Genomic DNA, 17,170 nt, shown 5'->3' on the forward strand with positions numbered 1-17,170 from the left:
TTGGCAGAACTATAGGAGAAAAAGAATCGACTCTTTAACACCATCATATAGGGACTTTTTTTTTTTTTTTTCGTTTTCAAGAACTCGAATAACAATAGCAAAGGGATCTGTTAACTGGCCTTCTGTGACTGTGAGTGTCTGGCCTTCACTGTAAATCATTTGCATTTCTAAAAAGTGTAAAAAGTCTCTACCTTCTCGATCAAGATGGTCACTGACTTGCATATCTTAGCCATATGTTTTCCTGATTCAATAGAGAATATAGGATCGAGTTTACATTATATCATGGAGCCTTTTGGTCCGTTCTTTAAACTAAATCAAAGAATGTAATTGCTTGGCGTTTACAATTTGCAATCTATATCATTACTTCACAATAATTGTGCTTGGCCTTGTGATCATGATGAAGCCAAGCACTCCAGTGATCCACTGTATAGGATATGCTGATATATTTATTTTTTTATATCATCTTCTTTCTCTTTTTCCACCGAAGCGTTTGGAAATTTCATATAAGTGCAAAGCTGGCTGAATTGAAAATTATAGTTCTAATTATTTCTTTCTTCGGCTACTTGTCAAAAAACAAAAAACCGGGTCTCTCTCTTTTTATTTATTTTTATTTTATTTTATTTTATTTTATTTTTTTAATTTTATAAACATACATAGGCAGATCCTCTACACTCTGGTTCCATATCATTTGGAAGGTTTGAAAACGAAGCCTTATCTTGGGAGAGGAGGTCGTCTTTCTCACACAACAGGTACCATGAAGAGGTTGAGAAATGCTCTAAACCAGGTTCAGTCATCGAGAAGAAAGCTTATTTTGAAGCTCATTTCAAGAAGAAGGGCTCTTCTTCGTCCGAATTCATCTGAGTTCCATAGTGAGAAAGAGTATCAAAGTAGTGATAATGATTTCTTCAAGGGCAGGGAAGAATTTTAGGAGGTGAGTGAAGTTAACCATTATGCTCACTTTGATGAGAGCCCTGAAGGTTCTGCATATCAAGGAGAGTATCTGACAGGTTGCAAAATGGAAAATTTGAAGGTTTTGTTCCCTGTCCCTCAGATGGAATCTGCTTCAAACAGGGCTGACGTTTTGGTAGATGGTGTTGCTGAAGATGTTAATGCTGAGGAAATTCATCAAACTGGAGCTGGGTGTGACGAGATTCTTTTAGTTAAGGCTGAATCAGATATAAACGGGCGTGAAATTTTTCTTTCAGTTAATGAAGAACCAGAGATGGACGTGAATCATAATCTTGATGATGATGCTGTAAATGCTGATGAATCATTTAAAGCCATGGTTAAAGACAAATCAGTTAATGGTGATTTGTTACAAAAAGGCATTGATCCAGCCCCCAAGAATTGTTCAAGCCACTAATGCAATACCTGACTTGCAACGTACAAGTAATGCACAACCAGCAGCGTGCATGAAACCTGCTCCAGCAACACAACCTGCAGCATGCACCATACAGCAGTTGGTGTGCAGACAGCACAAAATGACAACTCTGTCCAGCATACTCTGCAGCAGCCAATAACCAAAGCATCCTCCAAAATATTCTCCAACCATCCCTTGTAAACGCAGCAGACCTTTGTCTTATTAGCTGCAGCTTTTCTGATGTAAAGATTTTCTTTTATCTTTTTCATTGATATAAATACAGAGGCACTGCCTCATTGTAAAGAGGAGGGATTTTAATATACAAAGAACTTTCAGTTCTAGCATGGTATCAGAGCATACCAAAGACTAATCGCCTATCCTTTTTTTTTTTTTTAAGTTCTATCCATTCTTTTATCATGTCTGAGTTCACAGGCACTCTTTCCTCTTCATCAACACCTTCTTCTTCTCCCTCCCTCCCTCCCTCCATCAAATTTTTCTCACATACTTTCAGCAAAGCTAACACCCGAGAACTACCTTCTCTGGAAAGTGCAACTTGTCCCTTACTTAAGAGGCCAAGGTCTATATAAGTTTGTTGATGGCTCTTCTTTAGCTCCTCCTCCAGTACTTCCCACTGGTGAATCAAATCCCGAGTATGAAACCTGGGCTCAACAAGACCAATTTGTCATGTCTACACTTATATATTCATTATCTGAACCTATAATTGCACAAGTAATAGGCTGCTCATCCGCTCGAGAGCTATGGCTATCTTTAGCCTCTACATATGCATCTTCCTCTCAAGCACGTATTGTTCAAACACAATTCCAGCTGGCCTCACTTAAGAAAGGAACAGAATCTATCTCTGCTTATTTTCAACGTGCCAAACTGCTTGCTAATACAATGGCAGCAGCTGGACGTCCCTTACCCTCATCTGAATTTGTTCCATATCTTTTAGCTGGTCTTGGACCAGACTATGATGCTTTGGTTTCATCTGTCACTACACGACTTGATCCCATACCCACTGAATCATTACTAGCACATCTCCTTGCACATGAGGCTAGATTGCAACATCATTCAGCAAATGCAGCAGTCTTTTCTCCTGAAGCAAATTTCACTGCTCGTGGCACCTCACGAGGTCGAGGTTTTCGTGGTCGAAACATTAATAGAGGTCGTGGGGCTCGCAACAACTACAGGGGCCGAGGGTCCTCCTCTCCCAATGGCTTTACAGGTATACCTTCCTCTACTCCCTTTACTTCTCAAACTGACTCAAGACCAGTATGTCAAGTCTACAACAGGGTGGGGCATATAGCCCTCACATGCATGTACAGATTTAACCAAGCATACACCTCAGTAGCTCCTGCCTCAGCCCATTACACTACCTCTACCCATCCCACCGATGCCACTTGGTATCCTGACACGGCAGCAACAAACCACATCACGAGTGAGCTTGCTAATCTCAATCTTCAATCTGCTGAATATGCTGGTGCAGAGCAACTTCAAGTTGGTGATGGGTCATCTGTCCCAATCTCCCATACTGGTTCAGCCATTCTTCCACATTCTTCATCAAACTTTCTTTTAAATAAATTACTTTGTGTTCCATCATTCACTAAAAAATCTCCTTTCAGTTAAACAGTTTTGTTCTGACAATAATGTCTTTTTTCAATTCTTTTTTGATCATTTTCATGTAAAGGACTGCAACACCGGGAACATATTGCTCCAAGGAACAACCCGTGATGGTCTCTACACTCTATCACCTCCATCTCCTCAGGCCAACACAAGCTCTCTCTCTTCCATCCCAATGTGGCATTCACGTCTTGGCCACCCGTCCTTTAAAGTTGTTCAAACTGTTTTACTTCAGCATGGTCTTCATTTTGAGAAAATGTCTTCAATGTATTTCTGTAATGCTTGTGCCATGGCCAAGCACCATCGTGTACCCGCATATACTAGAAATACAAAGTCTCATTCTCCTTTTGATTTAGTTTTTAGTGATTTGTGGGGACCTGCACCTCATGTTTCTCATGATGGTTTTAAATTTTATATTTCCTTTGTAGATGATCACTCTCGGTATACCTGGTTATTTCCTCTTCAAAACAAGTCCCAAGCTTTGTCAATTTTTCTGAAATTTAAGTCTCATGTTGAGTTACAATTCAGCACTAAAATTAAGCAACTTCAAACGGACTGGGGTGGGGAATTCAGATCATTCACTAACACTCTTTCCACTGCTGGAATTACTCATCGTGTAACATGTCCCCATGCTCATACTCAAAATGGCATTGTGGAAAGAAAGCATAGGCACATTGTCGACTCTGGCCTTGCGCTCCTTGCACATGCTTTAATTCCTTTGACATTTTGGCCCTATGCCTTTCAACACGCTGTGCGATTAATTAACATATTGCCATCCCCTTCTCTAAACCACACCTCCCCTTTCTTCATTCTTCATAAAAAGGAACCAAATTACACATCTCTGCTAGTTTTTGGTTCAGCCTGTTGGCCTTTAACCAGGCCCTATAATAAACATAAGTTTGATTATAGGGCAGTGGAGTGCGTATACTTGGGTCTAAGCCCAGCTCACAAAGGATCAATATGTTACCACATTCCCTCCAAAAGAATCTACATTTCCAAAGACATAAAACACAATGAAACCCACTTCCCTTTCAAAGATACTCTCAACTTCACCACATTAAAAACATCCGAGCCTCCCAAAGCTGTCCTTCCCATTGTTGTTTTCCCCTCACAGCAACCACAACAGACCCAAAGCATTTTAGGTCCAATTCCAACCTCCTCTTCACAGCCTCCATCACAACCATTTGCACCAATCCCTACTCAACCAGCACATGCAATGGCAACTCGCTCAAGAACTGGTTCAATACGACCACGTCAATTTAATGATGGCACCATTCGGTGGCCACCTCCTCAATCTCATCTCTCAACCAACTCCCCTATCCCAGAAACACCCACATGTTTTTCTGTTGCACAGCAGTTTAAGGAATAGAGAGAAGCCATGTCAACAGAGTTCAATGCTCTTCTAGCAAATGATACTTGGTCATTCGTACCAGCCTTTGAAGCTCAAAATGTAGTGTCATGCAAGTGGGTATTTCGCACCAAACAACTTGCCGATGGTAAAATAGAAAGGAGGAAGGCACGTTTAGTCGCAAAAGGATTTCTTCAACAATGTGGTTTGGATTATGATCAAACATTCAGCCCTGTGGTTAAAGCCACTACCATTAGACTTGTTCTAGCCTTTGCCGTGACAAATGGATGGCCTGTCCAACAATATGATGTTCAAAATACTTTCCTCCATGGACCGTTATCTGAAACAGTTTACATGAACCAACCACCTGGCTTCTCACATCCGCAATTTCCTCATCATGTTTGCAAACTAAGGAAAGCCATCTATGGCCTGAAACAATCACCAAGAGCCTGGTATTCTCGGCTAAGTCAGAAACTCATTGATCTTGGGTTCAATATTTCATCTGCTGATAGCTCCTTATTTGTTCAAATTAATGGTTCTGCATGTCTCTATGTACTAGTTTACGTAGATGACCTTCTTGTTATAGGATCCAACATGCAGCTCATTAATGACCTCATTCATGCATTACGGTCAGATTTTCCAATTACAGACCTCGGCAGGCTTCATTTCTTTTTAGGAATTGAAGTAACACATAACTCAGATGGTTCAATGTTACTAACTCAAAAGAAGTATATTGCTGACTTGTTGGACAGGACAAACATGACACTAGCAAAACCAGTCAAGACCCCAATGGCAACTTCGGAAAAACTCAGCATGCATTCAGGTAATCCATTTGAAGATGTTACTCTCTACAGAAGTACAGTAGGGTCCCTCCAATATTTGTCATTTACAAGGCCAGACTTAGCCTTTGCAGTAAGTAAAGTCTGTCAGTACATGCACACTCCAAGAGTCCCTCATTGGCAAGCAGTAAAAAGGATACTTAGGTATCTTAAGAACACATCTCAGCTTGGATTAAGTTTTTCTCGATCCCCCTCAATGAATCTCATTGCATTTTCTGATTCGGATTTGGCTGGGTGCCCAGATGACAGAAGGTCAACAAGTGCTTACTGTGTTTACTCCGGATGCAATCTGATCTCATGGTCCTCAAAGAAGCAGCAAACCATAGCAAGGTCATCAACCGAGGCTGAGTTCAAATCAGTAGCTAATGCCACTGCAGAAATCATCTGGGTCCAACACCTATGTCGAGATCTCGGCATCAACCTACAAGCTGCTCCAGTATTGTATTGTGACAACTTGGGGGCCACGTATTTATCATCCAATCCTGTCTTCCATGCTCGAACAAAGCATGTTGAGATTGATTTTCATTTTGTGAGAAACAGAGTTCTCAACAAATCTTTGCAAGTTGCATTCATTTCTGGAAAAGACCAGGTAGCAGATCTCCTCACAAAACCCTTGTCTTCTTCACGGTTTCAACACTTGTGTTCAAGTCTACGCTTGTCTTCATTGCCGCTTGACTTGAGGGGGTCTGTTCAAGCCACTGATGCAATACCTGACTTGCAACGTACAAGTAATGCACAACCAGCAGCGTGCATGAAACCTGCTCCAGCAACACAACCTGCAGCATGCACCATACAGCAGTTGGTGTGCAAACAGCACAAAATGACAACTCTGTCCAGCATACTCTGCAGCAGCCAATAACCAAAGCATCCTCCAAAATATTCTCCAACCATCCCTTGTAAACGCAGCAGACCTTTGTCTTATTAGCTGCAGCTTTTCTGATGTAAAGATTTTCTTTTATCTTTTTCATTGATATAAATACAGAGGCACTGCCTCATTGTAAAGAGGAGGGATTTTAATATACAAAGAACTTTCAGTTCTAGCAAGAATGAACCCTCTGTGAAAGCTAACACAATTAGCTTGGAGCGCAGGCAACATCCTTCTCTGAAGGTGTGGATTTACAAGAATATTGTCATAATTAAATCTTGCATTTCTTCTTCTAGAGTTCCTTGTCTTTCAAACCCAATCACTGGATGGTCAACAGCAAGTCACAAGCTGTAATAAAGAAAACTATAGTGGCATCTGGAGAGATGCTCTTGGGATATTTCTTATTTTCAAGTTAGCATCAGACTGTTAAGCATGCACGTACTTAAGCCCTTTTCCAACTATTTTACCATATACCTTGACTCCTTGATTTTATCTTTCTAGTTGAGGGCTGCAATGGACACCAGACCTTTCAAGCCCATAGTGAAGTCTCAGACAATCCTGCTCGAGTCCTGACAGACATTTCCAAAACAGATCCTGCAAAGAGTCCTAGTAGAAGAGAAAGAGAGAGTACCCTAAGAACAAGTATAGAAAAGAGCTCAGTAAAAACTGACATTAGAACTACACGCACTGTACAGAGAACTCCAATCTTAGAGGTAAGCTTTGACAATGCCCATAGATTGAGAAATCAATTCAAGGCATTTTATCAGCAATAGTCTTAACCATCTTGACTGTTCATACACTAGGATTCATCAACATTCTTCTATTGTTTATTATTCTTGGCTTTTTTTTTACTTATCAAAAAAATTAGTCTTGGTCTTTTTTACAGGATTCTAGAAATCAGAAGGCAAAGTTTGTGCATGACAATAAAAGGTATTTATAATTCTCAGGAGTGAAAAACCTATATGGTTTACCGATTCGAATCTCAAGTTTGATTCTTTTCTTGTTGCAGTGGTGAAAAAGAATCAATGACAATGAAAGCCGGTGAATCACAACCCTCTTCATTGAAGGCTGAAACAAGAAGATATCAACCACTACACAGGTTTATTGGCAATATCATAAGCGATTTTCTTATCAATGTATCATTTTACCGTATGAAATTTCATGTAATCTCCTTCATAGGCTTAGTTGTACTGTGAATTTGACCAAGGCGGATACAAGCTCAAGTGCTGCAGTTTTCAGTTTCAAAAGCAATGAACACGCAGAAAGGAGGAAAGAGGTAAATGAGAATGCTGTAAATTTGATTTTCTTTGATTTTAGGGATCAGACTTAAATAGCTTACCCTTCTGGGACGCATCTGATTCAGTTCTATATGGAGTTGCAGCAAAAAATGCATGCCAAGGAGGCTGAGATGAATCAGATGCAAGTGAGAAGGCAGGTAAATGGGATTATTTGATTGATATTTTTTGTTACTAAATAAATTAATCCATTAATTTCACTGCATGCTGATATAATTTATATTATTTTGATGCCGTCTTGGCATGCTGGAGAATGACACTATTTGTTAAATTCTAATGAAGGCTCTAATACTGCTGGTTGGAGACTTGTGATGCTCGATCACATTATTAGTTGATGAGAATTCTCAAATTTGTTTTTTCCTTTCTTTTTCCTTTTCTTTTTCATTTGATGTTATTAAAAACATTTCCAAATTTTCAACTTGAAAAAAAAAACTTTGTTTTTTTCTTCTAGTTCGTCGTTTCTTCAACAAGGATGATGCAGATATGGATCTAATATCATCCTTCTTCTTTTTTTGAATGGTATCCATCTTAATCGAGTATGTTACTATAATTGTAGATCTTCGCCAATCATGAAGCTATTAGAAACTTAATGGCTTCAGTTATTGTCATTGCAGGAAAAGACAGAAGCCGAGATAAAACAATTCCGGAGAAGCCTAAACTTCAAAGCAACACCCATGCCTTCTTTTTATCATGTAGCTGTACCACGAAGGTCTGATGGGAAGAAGGTAAACTCTGGTTCGAATCTGTTTACCCATGCCCAGTTTGCATTTTGATGAAATGTGTATGTCTGTCTGTCTGTCTGTCTCTATGTCTCACTCTCTCACACACACACACAATTGGCTTTCAGCTAATGGTTATAATTTCAAAGAGTTCTAAGTTACTCATTTAATGGGATTTCTGTAATTATCCGACAGGGATCACATGACAATGAACATTTGGGAAACAATAGGAAGCTTTAAGAATTTATTGGGAACCAAAAGTGGAGCTTATTTTTTTTTGGGGGGGGGGGGGGGGGGGTGTGGTGGGTGGGTGGGAGGGGACCTGAAATGATAACTGATTACAATTGAAAGAACTTGGAGAACACATCTAGAGAAATAATATATTATGACTGACAATATCATCTCTGCTTGCCAATATCATTCTTACTGCACACTGTGCTTGACTTGCCTTTTTTTTTTTTTGAAGAATCATTTTCCAGTGTTGGCTCTATGTCCTATGTTTTGGAATGGTTTCTTCAATCAATGATGGATGTTCTTTCATTACAGCAAAAGTACTTCGTTTTATAAATGATGAGCCTTTTAGCTTTAACTCGGCAACATATAAAGCCAAAATTATGTTGTTGTTGGAAGACATTTTTATTTCTCAGGCACCGTCGAGTAACAGCAAAGTCAATAAAGCACGAGATAAGTCAACAAATCCAGGGAGCAGAGCGGCTGGCAGATCAAAATCATGTTTGAAAGAAGGAAGTGATCAAGCCTCCTCTACCAATGAATCTGTGAACACAACTGCACGAATCGATGCCTTAGAGAAGACCAACTGCCCAACAGGTGAGCACTCTGAAGGTAGTGCAAGCTCTCAAACTTTACCTAGCAACCAAAGCTGCTTCCTTGGAGTTGGGGTGGAAAATAAGGTCGGAAGAAGGAAAGAACGAGAAAAGGAGAGGGATACTAGCATGTATAAGCATCGTGTATCAGAAATCCATAAGGTGATGAAAGGCCAAAGAGCTGAGGGGAAGCAAAAAGTGGGAGCTCGTGAGATGGCAAGGAAGGACATGAAAAGCAGTGGTATTGGTAGCAGTTCTGGATTGGGTAATCTGGTTGTTGGTGTTGCCTCTTGAACAAAGACGCCTCTTCTTCTTAAGCATGTTCTCAGCTCCTAGCTACCGTTGCAAAAATGTTTGGAATCTCATGTTTGCCACCATGCAAAATCAATAAAAAGCGCAAAGTGACCTCAAGCTATCAGCTAAGAGGCATGCATCCATAGCAAAGATGTGAGAAATAATGAAAACCGAATGTTGAGGTTAGCATTTCCCTTCACCAGTATCACTTTCGTTATTCATGCATGCGAAGTCTGACTTTACATGTAGTTCGAATTGTTTTTAGGATATCTTAAGATCACAAGACCAATGTCTCTTGCCACCATATACGAGGAAAAGTTTCAGTACCAACCATTAACTTGTTTAAATTATTATTTATATAAGAGATATTGTTCTTATTTAGAGCTTTTTATTCTTTAAACAAAAATCAAGATTTATATCTACGGCTGCCTACATTCAATTAATATTTTTTTTTCATGAATTTCTATGTAGGCGAAGGTTATATAGAAAATGAGAGCGCAAGATTTGAGGGTTACATTTATATCATTCTCAACTGAATACATAATATATTTCCTTATTTACAGGTCGATAGGGTAGCAAAAGAATGGAAATATAATAAATCTACGATATTAATTGATTTACACAATAAATTAAATATGGTAGAGAATAAGTCATACTACCATATATATGTTAGAATATTATGAATATATTCTAAGTATGGTAATATTCTAACACTTAGATTAATTTAAATTTCATCTAAATATTGAACGGAAAAACAGGGGAAAAATAAACCGAGAAAAACAATATATATGGAATGAGAATCATTACTCAATCACAATGATTTCTTGAGGCGCTTACTTCTCAACCCTATGTTCAGTAAAAAACAGGGGATGCAATCAGTGGTCGTAAATTTCTAATCAAATCATAAAAGAGTAAACAACCCGAAAAAGTAGGGGAAAAAAAAAAAAAAGCATTTTCCTTTTTGTGACCAAACAAAAAAGTCAAGCACTTGGAGTCTTGGACCATCATCCTTCTCCTTCGAAGTTCTTCTCAGACTTATGATTAACCATTGTTTCACATTTCTGCAACTGAACACAACATGAATATCTCTTCAAAATCTTCTCATTTCATGAAATATAATAGCTCAAACCGACTACAAGTCAAATTGTTCACTTAAAGTACATAGAAAGGAAAAACAGAAACAGAGACAAGAAGATAATTAGCTACGGCGATGATGATCATGAGTATTGAGCGAATTCCAAGAGTGGTTGCTGCAGAGTTGTCCGTCTGATGAAGGGGTTTTCCGGAGTAGTAAGGGAAGTAGGGTAATATGGGGTCAGGAGGGGGAGGGGAACCAAATGAATTGCCATAGGGTGGTGGAGACGAAAATGGTACGTATCCTGCCGGTGTAGGGTTGTATCCAGTTGGAGGTGGGTAAGACACGACCTGGGATGGTGGCGGAGGCGGCTGTGTTGTGATTATCGGAGTGCCGGGGCCGATGGGCGGCGGATAACACGGATATGGGCACTCGTTATCAGGCCTTGTCATTCCCAGAAAATTCAGAAATATTAGAATCAAGAAGAGGGTCGAGAGAATTTGGCTTGACTTTCCGGCCATGGTTGCTAGGAGGAAGGGAAAGAAAGCGTTTGGCGAGGAAAAGAGGTGGGTGAGTTTTATGGAGGGTTTAAGCTATTAGAATACTTAAATGTAGCCTTTTGTCATGGCAACTTTTAGGAAAAAAAGAAAAGTAACAAAGGGCTAAGCGATAAAAATAGGAGCGAAAAGCAAGTTCTAGCTACTTTCCAACGTCTACATCCCATCACAATTCTCAAGTTGGCACATTTCTAGATCATGCATATTGAAATTTTGCCTCCTAAGGCTCACCAGAAGAATTTTTGGTTCAATTTTTCCATCATCCTCAATTTTATCATCTTAGTTTCAATAATTAATGCGATAACTTTATATGATTTTATAAATTAATTAATAAAAAATTATTTAAAATTTAGCATATCAGTTAAGGCCATTTAGATTGAGAAATCAGATCATCTTATTATTATAACTTTTTCAAATTATAAAATAATAATAATATTAAAAAATAATATTTTAATAATATTTTATTAAATTTTCAACTTTCATCTAAAACCATTTCATCTTATCTTACTATCTAAACAACCTTAATTATACATGAATCTCACTATACAAAACCATATCATCTCACTATCCAAACAATCCTAAATACATATAATTAAAAATGATAAAATTAAGACTAAAATATAACATCTCTCTTACAATAATAATGTGTACGAGGAAGCTGCATTGCAATAATTGCACATGGGTGTGATGCTCCAATCCATGTAAAGAAATAGTATTGAAAAAACGTGGGCAGTAACTAAAATTGAAACCTTAATTGACTACAAAAAGAGACAGATTACAGGTCCATCTACCATGACACCTGTTCTAACACATGTAACTAAGTTTCCGGCTTTAAATAATTGCAGACAAGTTTTTAATTTGGTTGACGTACTCGGATTTTTGGCATCATCACTTGTGGATTAAACTCTCTAACTGATCATATATAATCCTTAACTTCAGATAATTATTGCTCTTAAATTGAAATGTTTTGTCTTTTTACATGGCCTTTATACATAGTTTATATCATTATCAGCAAATATCATTATCATTACTGATGATCATCCTTTTCTATCCAATAAAATATGGCCCTGAAACTAGCTGCTACTTTTCTTCTTTCTGAAGTTAGAGATTGGGGCCACCTGTTTCCTCGTCTTTCCACAGGCAGTGGCAAAGTTTGTAATAATCCATACGTACCATGCAATCCCTGTTTTTCTTGGTTTAGCAATGATATTCTAGAAAATTATCACGTAAAATATCATATATTTGTTAACACAAGTGATCATATCTGTCCTCCCTCAGGCTAACAAATACAGAGTTTCATGATATCTAATCATAATTATTGAGTAAAAATATATTTACAACCTTTTTTTTTTTTACTATTTTATAAAGTATTTTACAATCAACATAATATTAATATACACACGTTATGTACCACTTTATTAAAAATAAATTTTTATTTTATAAAACTACTCTCCACTTTATATAAAATTCTAACATAGTTAATTATGAAGGACACAGCTGCTATGTCGCATGGTTCTTCCCGTTGGGTGTGCCAGCCAATTTTTTTTTCTAATTTTTTTCACATTTTTAATCACTTTTTTTAATTAATCATTAAGTAAAAAAATATATCATTATACTTAAAATTACTTCTTTAATTAGTAAATAAAAAAATATTTTTTTTCAAACGGTACACTTGAGCGGTGCCGCGTGGGCGGCATAATAGTTTTTCCCTAATTATGAAAGGGTAATTGCAAATGAATAATTTTCCATTACCTATTTTCCCGGACGTAGCAGTTGCCCTAAATTGATTGGAATTTGAGGTTGCCATGATCATCTTGGATCTTGCCAGACTCTGTTTAGAATATTCAAAATCATCTTGGATCTCTCTCTCTCTCTCTCTCTCTCTCTCTCTCTCTCTCTCTATATATATATATATATATAAACTAATAAAAAAATATAAAAGACAATCGGTAAAGATTGTCAAGAGCATTTTCCTTTCAATAAACGCTAGCTGCAGCTAAAAACGCCAAGTACTTGATTACTTTTGCGGACTTTGGAGTTAATCGCAAAAACCCATCCACACGCCATCAAAACAAAGTGATCGAGAGCGCAGAACTACATCCATACATGCAGCTGGAAGAAGCAAGAGGTTGAGTGGCTTTGACGTGTTAGGCAGGCAACACCCCAACTCATCAAGCAGCTAGCTCATGATCACTACCCTAGCTAATTCATTATTTGCTTTGAAAAAACGAAAGCTAGGGTACATTTTCAACTGCTTTGAATTTTTATTCTACGTACCTAACCACCAATTATTAATTCAAGGCACATGCACATATATACAAATTAAGTAATTATATGGAGGAGGTCGGTCTAGCTAACGTATAATTATTAAAAGAACTAATTTCCTTTTGTTTCCTTCCGGCCAAGTGGTATATATGCATGGATCTGAATTAATGAAGTAATTAGCTAGCAAGAAGTTTGAAATCGGGTGGGAGTACTACTTTCTCCTAAACTTCATTGTGTCGGTGGAATGACCATATAATTCTTCGATCCTTTGTCTCAAATATTCTCAATTATCGATCACAATTTATTTGTACGTGCGTAGTGGTTATAGCTACCAACAATAACTGATCCAATCCCATTAAAAAACTCACAAGTTTTCTTCATTTTATCTCTTTTGGTTGGTCGTCAACTATGGATCGATTAGATTAGTTACTTGGTCAATATTCTCGACTGCAAACATGACCTACCATATATATAGTCCCATTTATAGCCTATGAAAACCTAACAATTCTATGAAGTTGTTGATCACATGCAATTAATATTGTAGCTAGCGCCTTCTTTCTGATTATCAGATCAAGATCATTAATATAGACAGAATATTAAAGTTCCACAAAGCTAGCTGAATATATTAATAAATTCCACTTTATTCTTTTCTCTGCTTTTCGAAGAAAATCTCTCACTTCCACCACCATGAGAAAAATTAAAGAAGAAAAGGAAGATAAAAACAAGATAATTATGAATCATTTCACCAACATTTAGAACCTCGATCGGATGAAGATTAATATTTCATATGGTGATCAAAGGATATGTTGTGACAGAAATCACGATATCGTACACTTGGCATGCATGAATGCTTTTATATGATGAATAGTAATCACAGACACAATTTGTCATTACTTCAAAATCAAACTTGAATTAACCTTGCTTTGTTGTAAAGGATGATTGAATAATTGAGTTGCAATGTTGGAAACTTTACATATAGCTAGAGACAATTAGTACATGCGCGCATTGCATGCCAATCAAACACGTTAGGTTGAATTTTGAGTAGAGCCGAAGGACAAACAACCAACCCAAACTACCCCAACATGCATTACCGCCCCATTACCATGACGTGTAAAGTAACATGCAACGAAGAGACGGTATTGTTGCAGGCGTACGTGTCTTGGGCCCCCTTATAATTTGGCTGGTGAAACCAAAGTTGATTTCATCCACTGACAACTGACACGCAGATCAGATCAATGGGAATGAAGTTCTCTCACTGACTTCGAGATCATATATGATCAGATGGTTTGGATCTTCTCCTGATCTTTTGTTTCAACTTACATGAAAGTAACGCCATGTGCTCATCGGTATTTGTTCAAAGAATGCATGAACATCTAATTCACATGCACCTTTTCTTCGCACATTTTTATTGACTGGAATTATATATACTTGATTCAACACAAATACATTGATCAAGACGTACATTAGAACATGGGTTTCCATCATTTTAAGGAGACAATATTTCAGAAATTTCTCATCGCATACACATAGTTATGGGGTTCCTTTGGAAGGTACTTTTAAAGATATTATATATTCATTAGTTTTTTATTTGTAATTTCTGATTTTTTTAAATTTATATGGAAAATGGGAGTAGTAGGATTTAATCTCATATATATACTCCTTTATAAAGGGATCAACCAAACTGGGACAAGCCTAGGCGCACCAAGGTCGATCGGCATTAATCTTAGGCGACGTGCATATAATTATGGGTGGTGATAAGGTTACTACCCTATTACTATTCCTCTACTAGCTAAGTTTATTTCAAGTTTTTTTTTTTTTATCATTTTTTAAATATTTTTTTAACATTCTTAATCATTAAGAAAAAATTAAAAAAATATAAATTTTTTAATGTTTACTTTCTTAATTATTAAATAAAATAAAAACATAAAAAAAAAGTTAAATATAAAAATAATAATAGATGGATAATAAGTGAGTTGTAACCCTAACATTATTCTATAATTATTAGCCTGGGATACGACCTATCAGATGATTCCATGAACGCCTGCATGCGACACGCGCGCTCGCCTAGCTAGATTAAGACAAGCCTTGGCACCTCAGCAACTAAAGGCAGGCCCACTGGAGAGTATTTTTCTCTCTTTTTATTTTTTTTATTTTATTTTTTTTTATTTTTATTTTTTTCCTATTCTTTTAGACCGTTGTGGACATGAGAGCTCGGTGGGCGATCCATTTATTCAAGATATGGTTGTTGATAAATTAATTATGCTTAACTCGTACAAGTTTTAATTATAAAATCTGGCCTTTAAAACAAATTGGATAATTGTGCATGCATTAGTTTTTCTTTACACCCTGATCCCAAGACGTTCGATTTATTAACCAGATCTAATCACATTTGTCCCTGAAAACTGCCAAATCAAAAGAGAGGCAAAGATGAACAGCGCACACATACCTATAGATCAGATAATGAAGAAAACCAAGACAAAAAATAAATAAGGACAAAGTCAACTCAAGAATCATGCCACAGATTGAGTTCAGATGCTAAAAAGGAAGAGGTCGGGAAGAAATAGGAACATAATTTCTTACATCACTGGCAACAGATCAGAATAAAGTTGTTATTGAAAATTTCTGAAGAATTCAGATAAAGCATCAACAAAGATGGGTATTACTGATTTAAACGAGTACAACTTCTCCCGTCTTTAAAATCTTGACCTTGTCCAAAAAACATTAAAAAGAAAAAACCTTAGCCTTAACATATATATATCCATAAAATTCTTTTCTTCATTAATTCTGAATCTTACCACAGTGAAATCACCAAAGATAGGGCAGAAGACCCAACATTAATCCACAGCCGACCAAAACAGGCAACCTCGTGATCATGTCCCTGGCGGCACCATTGAAATCCTCGTCAATAGGATACAAGTTGCCAGGTGGACCAGTTATGTATAGGAACGATGACGGGGCAGGCGGTGGAGGGCAGTATTGGGTTGGCGGCTTCTTGGGAGAAGGCGGCGGCGGTGGTGGAAGAGCTGGTGGCGGTGGTGGACAAGGCGGTGGAGGAGATGGTGGTGGTGGGGAGATTTGAGTGCACGAGGTGCACTTCTCATCACCTGCAGCCGTCCCCGGGACAGTAAAAATGGCAATATTGATCACCAGGAACAAATTTAGCAGCAACCGGGCGTCGTCGAAAGGATTTATCTTTATCGGCATGCTGAGGCCAGAGTACTCAGAGTAGCCTGCGAGATGTTGTTTTTGTGGAAGCCGCGGGGGTTTGATCCCGGGAGAGAGATGGTTTTGAAGATCAAATGAAACAGGGTACGTAGGGGAGGTGAAGAAGGTGGGGACAATGCGGCAGATTTGGTATTGTTGTTACGTTATTAGGTGCATATATGGGGTGGAGTAAAAGATCGAAATGCCTTTCGGTTTGGGGAGGTGAGTGTCGGGTGTTTTAAGCGGGCAAAATGGTGCGAGTGATGAGAGACGCTGTTCTCGTGGACTTTTTCTCTTAGGTCTTTTTTAAGGACTTTTCTCGTATATATGATATTATTTGTAGGCCTAGCAGCTTCTTAATTCTTCATGGGAAATGGTATTACATTTACATGCATGTGAATGGTCCAAAAATTATGCATGGGTCCCACGTTACACATGAGTTTAATGAAGCGCCCTGCGGCCCAGCTTAATGAAGTGCCAATTATTATAATTAATTATTTCTAGAATATGCATGAATCACCACCCCCACCCCCCTTATGAGTGCATCACCACCCCCACCTACCTTATGAGTAACACTATACATTATATTTTTATTCTATTTTTATCTTATTAGATAAGATATAACATATTCATCATTATTATTAGATGATAAATAACTATTTAAATATGTCACTTCAATAATAATAAAATGAAAATAAAATGTATAAAATTTTCTTTATATATATGCCACTTAATTAATTTCTATAGCTGATCAAAAAAATATATGTAAGGATAGTGGCATTAATTATATGGTGTGATATGAATGATCATATCTAAAAGAATTGATCTGGCCAGCCACTCATGATCAGGCCAGTACTCATGGAACTTTGGATCGAAGTTATAAGCTAGGCTGAAATACATGAGTA

General features: G+C 37.6%; 3 protein-coding genes across 3 annotated transcripts; 1 reads left to right on the top strand and 2 right to left on the bottom strand.

Moving 5' to 3' along the window:
* The first annotated feature begins 5,895 nt into the window (after window positions 1-5,895).
* Window positions 5,896-9,545, top strand: LOC122313391 (protein WVD2-like 7). The gene is made up of 8 exons (XM_043128347.1): window positions 5,896-6,275; window positions 6,534-6,745; window positions 6,919-6,962; window positions 7,042-7,131; window positions 7,212-7,308; window positions 7,396-7,467; window positions 7,942-8,052; window positions 8,694-9,545. The coding sequence occupies exons 4-8, from the start codon at window positions 7,058-7,060 to the stop codon at window positions 9,162-9,164; spliced, it is 825 nt and encodes a 274-aa protein (XP_042984281.1). The 5' UTR covers window positions 5,896-6,275; window positions 6,534-6,745; window positions 6,919-6,962; window positions 7,042-7,057; the 3' UTR covers window positions 9,165-9,545.
* Window positions 9,546-10,247: 702 nt separating this feature from the next.
* Window positions 10,248-15,575, bottom strand: LOC122313672. Its single transcript, XM_043128846.1, has 3 exons — window positions 15,449-15,575; window positions 14,382-14,473; window positions 10,248-10,832 (listed from the first exon to the last, which is right to left on the bottom strand). The coding sequence occupies exons 1-3, from the start codon at window positions 15,573-15,575 to the stop codon at window positions 10,317-10,319; spliced, it is 735 nt and encodes a 244-aa protein (XP_042984780.1). The 3' UTR covers window positions 10,248-10,316.
* A 58-nt stretch (window positions 15,576-15,633) lies between these two features.
* Window positions 15,634-16,559, bottom strand: LOC122313392 (classical arabinogalactan protein 9-like). The gene has a single exon (XM_043128349.1). The coding sequence runs from the start codon at window positions 16,263-16,265 to the stop codon at window positions 15,867-15,869; it is 399 nt and encodes a 132-aa protein (XP_042984283.1). The 5' UTR covers window positions 16,266-16,559; the 3' UTR covers window positions 15,634-15,866.
* Window positions 16,560-17,170: the final 611 nt, after the last annotated feature.

The sequence above is a fragment of the Carya illinoinensis genome, chromosome 6 (assembly GCF_018687715.1).
Source record: "Carya illinoinensis cultivar Pawnee chromosome 6, C.illinoinensisPawnee_v1, whole genome shotgun sequence".
NCBI lineage: Eukaryota > Viridiplantae > Streptophyta > Magnoliopsida > Fagales > Juglandaceae > Carya > Carya illinoinensis.